Source organism: Cherax quadricarinatus, chromosome 61, assembly GCF_038502225.1.
Source record: "Cherax quadricarinatus isolate ZL_2023a chromosome 61, ASM3850222v1, whole genome shotgun sequence".
Classification (NCBI taxonomy): domain Eukaryota; kingdom Metazoa; phylum Arthropoda; class Malacostraca; order Decapoda; family Parastacidae; genus Cherax; species Cherax quadricarinatus.
Genome location: NC_091352.1, coordinates 8,243,953 through 8,254,135, shown reverse-complemented (window position 1 = coordinate 8,254,135; position 10,183 = coordinate 8,243,953). Strand labels below are relative to the sequence as shown.

The 10,183-nt window shown below is 37.0% G+C and overlaps 1 protein-coding gene across 2 annotated transcripts; it reads right to left on the bottom strand.

Moving 5' to 3' along the window:
• Nucleotides 1-2,397: 2,397 nt before the first annotated feature.
• Nucleotides 2,398-9,689, bottom strand: LOC128699279 (cuticle protein 7-like). 2 transcript variants are annotated; one of them, XM_053791884.2, is made up of 3 exons: nucleotides 9,571-9,689; nucleotides 6,823-7,032; nucleotides 2,398-5,177 (listed from the first exon to the last, which is right to left on the bottom strand). In XM_053791884.2, the coding sequence occupies exons 1-3, from the start codon at nucleotides 9,583-9,585 to the stop codon at nucleotides 4,986-4,988; spliced, it is 417 nt and encodes a 138-aa protein (XP_053647859.1). In that variant the 5' UTR covers nucleotides 9,586-9,689; the 3' UTR covers nucleotides 2,398-4,985. The 2 variants fall into 2 exon arrangements, with proteins under 2 accessions (XP_053647859.1, XP_053647860.1); XM_053791885.2 differs by having other exon boundaries at nucleotides 4,792-5,177; nucleotides 6,823-7,029; nucleotides 9,571-9,653.
• Between the last annotated feature and the right edge of the window lie 494 nt (nucleotides 9,690-10,183).

Here is a 10,183-nt window from a genome sequence, read left to right as displayed (position 1 = left end):
GTCAATCGCATTACCTGCTTCAAGTTTAGTGGGGTGAGAGTGATGAGGGGGGTAAGTGTGGGTGGGTTAATGTTGTAAGACAATTAATGAGGTGAGTGGGTGGGTTAGGGTGAGAGATGTGATGGGGGTTAGTAGGGTGAGTGTTGTGATGGGGGTTAGTAGGGTGAAGGAGCTTGGGTGGGGTGGTGTTGGCGGGTTTCAGATCATTGTGGTGATCGAGCGTTATCTAACATTTCTGTATGCTCTATTTTTTTTTTTTTGTAATTTTCAGCGTTGAAGTGACATAATATGAGTGAAAGTTTAGTAGACAACAGAATATATCTTGAAAGCAAATTAACGGTGGCTGGTGGCACACTTGTCATCTGTGCCCTGTATTGAAGGACTAAGAACTGATAAGAAAGCTCGATAAAGATAAGGGTGCACTGAATTGTGTAGAAGTCTGTAAGACATACCCGTTATCAGAATTTTCGAGACAAGAAACCAGCAATAATATATATATATATACGTATATATATATATATATATATATATATATATATATATATATATATATATATATATATATATATATATATATATATATATAATCGTGCCGAATAGGTAAAACTTGCTATTTTGGCTTAAATAGAAACGCTCTTCTTACCGAATAAGGCAAACGAAAATTTGTGTATTCAATAATTTCGCAAAAATCATTCTGAACCTAACGAAAAAAATATACTTCATTGTGTTGTTTATTAAATTATTGTAAACTTATCTAAAGTATATTTAGCTGGATTAAGCTAAATTAAATTGCGTTTGTTATAATAAGGTTAGGTAAGTTTTCTAAGGTACTTTTGGTACAATTTTTTTTATTTTTACATTGACGTAAATGAAAAAAAAGATATCTTTAAACGTATAAGAGAAAGTTTTAGAAAGGACTTAATTTTTAAACGAGTTCTTGATAATTGACCAGTTTTACCTATTCGGCACGACATTATAAAAAATTTGCCAGGTTGTCATTTTGGGCAGGAATCAAAAACACAGGAAGGCTATATTTCAGTGCATCAATAATTTGTATATTAAAATTTATTTTCCTCCGTAGAGATTATTAATAAAATTTAGAAATAGTGATAAAAAGGTCAGTTCAGCTTTTCGATATCTATTATGGTTGAGTGGGTGAGAGAGAAGTCCATTGTGGTGGGTGGCGCTCACTGACCTCTGCTCTCTCACCTTCTAATAAACTTATTTGATTAAAAATTTTGGTGATAAAAGAAATACTACTTTTACTAATAACTTTTTTTTTAATTTGTAAGAAAAAATATACTATGTACTTGCAGTAACATTTAATAATGAATCTATATATATATTTTTTTTATTATTGAATCGTCTGTTTCTGGATTTTTGTGTAAAATTGTTTAGCCCTGGATTGATTGATCAATGTGTGTGTGTGTGTGTGTGTGTGTGTGTGTGTGTGTGTGTATTTGCACCTTTCTATATCAGTGAAGGGTTCTTGATCCAAAGAATTGGAGTTACCCCTCTTCTTACCTCCCATTCCCCAGGAACTATACCCCTCACGGGTTTAGTGCTTCCCATGATAGTAATAAAACCAACTTGTATTTACAGTAATAGAGCTTAGGTTGGTAGCTTTCCTTCTATAATATATTTCGTTTGTACATTTTAATGTTTGAAATTTTTGTATAAAACATAATTCTCTTTGACCTCGCTCAACCTATCAATCACTTTCTGACTATTTTCTTCTATGCTTTCTGTAGCGCCTTTTTTTATCTTATAAAAAATGGGCTTTTGTTTCCACCCAGAAATATTGTTTTATTTTATCTTAATGTTGATGAATTTAAAAGAAATCTTTTTTTTTATTACTTTTTTTTTTGGTAAATTGAAAATAAATCTTGAAATCTTATTTTTTTTTTAATCGCATCTTTGATGAATTTATAAGAAATCTTATTTTTTTTATCGCATCTTTGATGAATTTATAAGAACTCTTATTTTTTTTTAATCATATCTTTGATGAGTTTAAGTGTAGTTGCCATATGTTGTGTCTTGCAGCCAGGATGAATACAGATCATCATTCTCAACTCTGTCAATCATCTTATGGCAGTTCTTTGAACTTAAATTTTATTGCGTGTCTGAACTTTTTGAATTGAAGTATATATTTGTCAAGTTGAAAACGTCGTATCTTAGCTGCGCTATTTTTATTTTTTATTTACACAACATAATTTTATTTTTCATTTACTATGTAACACTTTTTATTTTTCATTTAATGAGCCATTGCAATTTTAAATTGTAAATATTTTTATATTGATCTCTTGGTTCAAGTAATTCCAGTTAGTCTCCATTTTCTTGGATCAAACCTGATAACTCGCATATTCCCAAGGAGCCCTTTGACCCTGCCTGGTTTTGAGCTTACCCATTAATATAATAATGTGTATCTTGTAATAATTTCGTTATGTGAAGTTTGACGCATCTCATTTCATTGTAAGAAAAATATTACAGTATGTTATATTTCGTCGGTTTTTTTTTTTCATATAATTTTTGTGGTGTCTAATTCATTCCGTGCTAACCACAGTTTTGTTCGTAGTGCCGAGAATTTCGTTCGTGGTGTTTACAGTTCCGATGCTTGAATTTCATCCGTAGTGCCTATATTTCCTGTGCTTAGAATTTCGTCCGTGGTGCCTACAAATTCCGGCGCTGACAATTTCATACCTGGTATCCACTTTCAGTACAAACTAAAACATGCCCACCAAGCCATTATGTTAAAGAATTTTATGGTTTAGAATATGCAAGCTGCGGCTAGAACTCTGAAAATGAGGCCATAAAAATGAGGAAGTCTAGCAGTTTGGACGACACTAATAGAAATGCACCAGAAACTTTACCTTTTTTGTATATACGAGTGCGAGGGTTGTAGGCATGTTGTGACACTGGATCTTGCTTTGTTAATACAGCGCCTTTGTTGCCTAGCAGGCAATTGTTTGTTTTAAGTTTCAATTGGTGTTCCAGATATTTGAATTTAGTTTTTTTTTTTTAACGTTTTATGAATATATTGATGTATTATACGTTAATATATGAGGTTTGTGTAGGTGTTTTGCATTTATTGTTCTTTAAGGTTCATGTACATGTCTGGAAGGATGCACGCTGAAGTATATATAGGAAGGATGGTCTGTGAAATCAAATTGTTATTGTATATGTCTTTGTAAATGTCCATGGCATGTATACCCGGCAAAGCGTTGAAGTTTTATTTTTGTGAATAAACGTGATTTACAGTTTAAGTGTGCATCAAAACTAACTCGGCAACCTTACTAGGCTTTATAAAAATAAACTTGAAATAGTTTAGAATAATCCTACAAGACTCGTCTGAGGCGGCCTAAATTAAATTAGTTTTATTTAAAACGAAGGAAATGTAGGGAGTTCGTGAAGTTCAGACTGATCATCGCGGAGTTATTGCAGAAATAAACTTAGGCTAAACATTCCTTACTTTATAAGCTAAGTTTGTAATCTCTTGACTAAAAAGAAAACTATATAAGATATATGTACAAGATAAATGCAATAAAAAAAAACACGTGATACCCGATTATGCAACTTGACCACAATGAAATCGAAACAAATTCTAAACGCTCTTTTGTTCCGCTTTTGTTGCGTGTCAATCACTTTCTCAAAGAACAGTGAAGAAGGATTGCACGTCATCTCTTGACCTGACATAGTTAACACTTGGGGAAAATGTCATACAATCATCTTAACTTTTTTAACTTTTATTGAAGATTATTGAAAACTTGCAACAATTCTTAACAAACATAGTGAACATAAAGCTAAGTTAGAAAAATGTTTGCAGCGGCATGTGACAGTGTGGGCATGATAATGTGTTGAGTAACATTGGAGATTGGTATTAATGTTTATATGTTGAGTGCATGTGGATGGTGGTCAGGGTAGTGAACTAGTAGTAGTAGTAGTAATGGCAGTGATTGGTATATGTTGTTTGGTAATAGCAGTGATATATGTTGTATGTTGGTGGTAGTGGCGGGTAGTTCAAGGTCGTAGATGGCATTGAGTATGTTATGTCAATTAAGTGATGGTGGTTTAGGAAACGGAGGACCGAGCCTTCACCCCTCTTAGAGCTGGGTAATCTACATGGATTCAGTGTGTCACATTTTAATACAGGTGAGTGGGGGGGGGGGAGGATTGAACCGGAGAACCAGTGGGTGACAGGCTCTACTCTGTAGCATCCTGCTACGGTGATCTTCCTTGTATAGGGAAGTAAAATTAAGTCTGGTGTGTGTGCATGAGAGTTACTGTAGGAATAAAAATGCTTGGTTTCAGAACGGACAAATGTTGGGAGCTTGGGCTTGGTTAAGTTTGGAACTCTGGTTTGGAAGGTGTTAAAGCATGGGCGTGGACGATGTTTGGAACTGCTGTGGCAGGTATTGAAGGTTGGGTGTGGGGGAGGCTTTGGAACTGGCGTGACAGGTGTTGGGGTTTGAAAATGTCTTTAATGTCGGGTGTGCCACACGCTCTGCAGTAAACTGACTAGCTCACAACGTTACTGGAAGGACACCGAATACCCCCAGCTGGCTTAATGAAGCCCAGATGAGCTGACCTCAACTCTTGTAGAAATCATTCCTGCACATTTGTAAACATAAGAGCTGCTTATTGCAAGTAAATGATAAACGAAGTGCTGCTCTTAATTTGTGGGGTCTTATTTTTGAGCGGGTTAAATCACGAATACTTTTATAAGCTAAGAATATAAAAAGGACAATTTAATATAAAATATTTAAAACTTAGATAATGGAAATATACTGTATTCTTTGATTTACTATCAGTTTATTATATAAGCTTCATTAAGTTCTGGCTGAAATTCAGTGAGCCGCAAAGAGCTGTTAGAACAAGGCAGCAGGACGGTATATAAGGCCAAAACTAATAAGTATATCAGAGATTCCTGCAGAGTGAAGGGGATGAAGCTGCTATGGCAAGATAACTAAGTGGTTCAAGAGGGTAATCTAGCCACTGTATGGTTGTGGATGGTAGGATGGTGGTTGTGGGTGGTAGGATGCTGGGGCAGGGTAGTGGGGCTGAGGTGGATGTTGAGCTTCACCTTGATATGTGACCTGGGCCTTGTAGCCGGTGTAGTGGTCAGCGTTGTAATCGACGTTTTGCAGGCGACCGTCTGGTAGAGCCACCTGGTACGACCCCTGCAATCACACGCCATCAACTCAGATTTTACACTTCGAACGTGATAAATTTTTCAAAGGAACTAACATGGTACAAAGTTTAATAAAACAACGAGGTCTCTATAATTCAGCCTAGCACAAAGCTCTTTTCAGTATGCCGAAGAGAGATTAAGTTTATTTTTTTTATGCGAGTTTGTGCAATTGGTTAGTTTTTATTACATTTATGAGTTTAATAAACTGCGTAGACAGGGTGTCGTGTAAACAAGGGTAGAAATTTATAGAGTTTTGTCCCCCTCAAGGGAGATCCATTTAATAATTATCCTTTTTTCGGGCAAGACGGGGGAGGGACTCTTCAGCCAAGAAAATGGATCTGACTTACCTAAATGCCTCCCATTTACTCAGGTACTGTATGTCCCCCAGCGGGTTCAGCGCACCCTCCTAAATATAATAAGAAAAACAATAAAAGATACTACAAGAGCATAAAAAAGAGAGAAGCGGGGATAGGTGTTTTGTTCGTCAAGAGAAATGGAAAAATTTCTTTGTCATAGGATGTTCTGCTCAGCGGAGCGTTTGATCTTCTGCTGGCTTGTTGGTAGCTGACAAAATATTTGAGGCGAATAGCTGGCTGGCTCAGTGACATGATGCTTTGAAAAATGGTATGGTGATACTGACAAGATGTGGAAAAAGACGTTTATGCACAGCCCAGGACATTTATTAGAGGAAAAGTTTCGCCACGAGTGGCTTCTTCAGTCCTAATAAAGAGATAACTTAGAAACGAGTATATTTAGTAGCAGGAATCAGGTGGTAAGTTGTAAGAGGGTGGTACTACTACTACTACTACTACTACTACTGTTGCTGCTGCTGCTGCTGCTACTACTACTACTACTACTACTACTACTACTACTACTACTGTTGCTGCTGCTACTACTACTACTACTACTACTACTACTACTACTACTACTACTACTGTTGCTGCTGCTGCTGCTACTACTACTACTACTACTACTACTACTACTACTACTATACTCGTTTCTTGGTTACCTCTGTATCGGGACTGAAGAAACCACTTGTGGCTAAACGTTTACTCTAATAAATGTTTTGAACTGTACTTGAGCGTTCTGTCTACACATAATGATTTGTTTACAGTATAAGATTGTAGATGCTTTAGGCTGTATCTCGCATCATAGCATGGATAAACAACCCTGGCAGGAAGTGCAACTGCTGCATTAGCAGGATCATTACTTGGAATCGTTGTTAGCAGGTCTTGAAAATGTCCAGGTGCATCGTGTTGTATAGGTAGTAAGAAGACTGTTACCAGCAGATATCAGAAGTATTGCTGGTAACGGGATTACTACCTCCTCCAAGTGCATGATCAACCAGGCTATGATGGATGTGCTTGCCAGCGGGCCGCTAAAAGCAGAAGCCTCGTGAAGAGGCACTTAGCAGGAAGCTAGACTGAAGAGCGTGTTGGTAAGTTAGGAAGACCCTCGAAATTGACCAGAGGTATACTTTTATCGCCAGTAGACCCTTCAAGGAGGGAGGGTGCCTTGATGCCGGTGAAGGGCTCTTGATCCAAAGGAATTGGAGCTTCCCTCCCATTTCTTAAATCTGATGAGTTCCTCCAATTAATAATAATAATAATAATTAATCGACCGTGTCATCTTACCTTTACGTTGTTGCCATCAGACGACTCTCCAGCACTGAACTGCACTCCCTTATAACCATCTTTGACCTCGTAGGCGTAGTTGTAAGGATGTGCGGGCTCCTTGTAGGAGGGTGAGTGTCCGTAGCGCGGTGGTGGTGGTGGTGGAGGGTACTGTGGCACGCCCATGCACAACGCCAACACGCCTATCATTACCACAACCACAACCACCTGCTGTGTGGGGAAAGTAGTTGTTATATGGTTACTGACTTCTTTCTCCTGGGGAAAGTTACAGTCTGGGGCATGAAGGGAAGTAATGTATGATGGAATGATTCATGACAGGAGGTAATGTAGGATAGAATGATTTATGATAAGTAAATTTAGAAAGATTCATGATAGAAAATATCTTGATAGTTTGATTCTTAACAGGAAATAATACTCGGTAGAAATATTCACGGAAATAAATGTATAACTTGATTCTTTAAAGGAAATACATATAAAATGATTTATTAAAGTAATAGGACTCATTCGTGGCACTAAATATTTTCCGAAAATAATTTTGTCACGCTAATGATATTTGAACGTGTAGACTAAGTGGGTAAGAGTTGGGCTTTTAAATGCTTGCACTCACCTATGAACACTTAACCAAGTTCAGTATTTTTATCGATGTGTTCATTCCATCAGTCTTGAAGATTGATAAACTGAATACATCGATTCCAGGCTGAGGGACTGATTACCTTAAAATTCCTCCTCTTTTTCTACCGTTCTTCTTTATATTGGACTGTTGAAGCTACTGTGTGGCGAAACGTTTCCTCACTAAAGTTTCCCAAATGTAGCACATGTCTCATTCTTCACCTTGGTGTACATTGCTTAGGTTGGCGTACACTAGCTAGGCTTGTGTACACTGTTTCGACTTGCATACGCTGTCTGGGCTGTGTACACAGCCTCAGCTGGGCTGGTGTACTGCACTGTACTTCGTCTAATCTCCCTCGCACTAAATAAGTAACGTTTCTGAGCACTTGCAGTGGAAAAATATTATAAAAAACTTTTAATATTATTTTCCGAAAACCATCTGGCATTGATGATTGCTGATTGATAAGTATATTAAATGAGCTGAAAATTGCATGGAAGGGCAAGTGATGGAAGCGGTTGAAGTGTAATCAGAGAGGTAATGAGCAATGGCACTCATCATACAACTCACTAATGAGACTGATAGACTGTCACGCTACTCTGATAGACTGTCACGCTACTCTGATAGACTGTCACGCTACTCTATACAATGAGATTAGCCTTTGATGATTGTAATTTGTATTTTTATGTATCAGTGCACTCAATATTTTGCGTATCGACACTGGTCAGTTGTGATTCTGTAGAACTGGATTCATTAGATAAGCAGAGCATTTTGATAGACAAGGGAATATTGGCATAAAATTCTTAGTAATTATGTCTGAGTTTGTCGAGGTGTATTTTTGTGCATTTTTCTTTATTATTATTAATATGATCTTATATCAGAATTTCTTCACATAGAGATAGCGTTCATCATTATTTAGAAGTTAGAGATATCTTCATCTTTCTAAGATTAGTTATTTTTTTAAAGTAAAGTTTTAGTTATACCTTAATCATTTAATTCATGTGTTCTTAGTAAGATAAACTTTCACGAGTACAATACATATAAGAACTGTCTTCGTCATAGCTACACGTTTTCTTTTCAGGTTTAATATGTAATAAATGTTGTACCACGTAGTGAAAGTAATAGCAGTAGCAAAAGATACATGTAGCAAAGAATATGTAAGTGAAGAGCTCTGAGACTGAGGGACTGACCACCTCAAAACTCTTCGAGGCCGAGAGGAACTGATCACCTTATTTTTACTTCACTGTTTCTTCTGTCTCTGAAGAAGCCTACAGAGCAGGCGAATGTATATAATTAATGTATTTCATTAATATAATGTACATTATATCATAATGTAATGTATATCATTAATATAGTGATAAAAGGAGACCTTTTATTAGTATACATTTCACCTAGAATTGTTTTTATCAATTGCATTATGAAACCTCATGTAGGTCATACGTCGTAATAATAAAAGGTCTTTTGCAGAACGTGTCTTTTTCCTCACCACGTGCCGCCTCAGTCATACCCCAACATTGTCATGGAATTAGCAAATTATGAGATTCTCCTTTCATAGAGAGGAAGGATGGACAGTTAATCTGGTATTTCATCCACGAGGCCCGTGTGGTATCGGGATCTCTGTATAAGAGTGACTGGAGCAGCAGCTGGGGCTGTCCACATACAGATCTTTTATATACTTGCACTTGATATTGTAGAGTTGCTGTTTGATTACAAGTAATCCTTACACAGTATATAGTGTACATTCATGCTGTGTATATTAGTGATATTCTATACCGACAAGTTGGCGAATTACACACATGTGCAATAGTCTACAAGTAAAGATACCAAGATGTTGCACATGTGTCTAATACATTCATGTACGCTAAGTGTTACTAAAGGAAATGTAATACGCTTTTAGCAATGTAAGTTGATTGTATGTTTTTCATGTACTTTAATTATCCACGTGTTTGTGTCCGAGTATTCAAGCGTTCTGTTATATGTATTATGAAAATATTCTCGTCTAGACATTCGCTTAGGTACAAATATTACTTGTGTGTAAAACATAAAAGTGCAATGAAAAATCATTCTGTACATGGATGTTTTGCAAAGTTTTTTGTGTGTATCTTGAATATGTATAATTGTATGAGGTGAGGTATATATACCTTGGTAGCAGCCATCTCTTATGTGTGTCGAGGAGGAATGAGGGCTGTAGTAGCCTGAAGAAGACGATCTCCAGCAGTGGATGGTCAGAGCTCCTCGTCTCCCTCATTTATACACACAAGGAGTAACGACAGCAGGCCAGCCATCCCGCCCACATTGCTTAATTAGAGCCACAGGCTTTCCTTTTTCACTTTACGGACAATACCTGAAGATGGTTTCGGCGATCATTGGCCCCATCCCCTGCCTGATCTCTGACAGGTTTAGCTAGTTTGACTAATATAAAGGAGTTATCTCGGTAAAGGGGAAATTGAAAATATACCCTTTCTCTTGCAGGAAAGAGTACGGGGCTTGCATCATCTCTAGGGAAGGGGCTGGGAGAGAGCATCTGCTAAAAGATAATGGCCCTTAGATACCTCTCGTGCAACACACTCTTGAGTCACACCTAGTGTTGTGTAAACTTATTTATTGCCAAACTTCATTAAAGAGACGCCGTAACAGCTGTTAGTTTAATGAAACATGCGCAAGAGATATTTCTCGAAACACTGTTAAACTATCAAAAGGAAGTCGGAAAAGCTACCCAGAAAATTTTAACTGTAATATAATTACGGATTTGAC

Excerpts from the sequence above, each read along its gene's own strand:
- LOC128699279 (XM_053791884.2), bottom strand. Across the intron at positions 5,178-6,822 it reads CTGATGGCAACAACGTAAAG|GGGTCGTACCAGGTGGCTCT; the intron begins GTAAGATGACAC and ends GTGTGATTGCAG.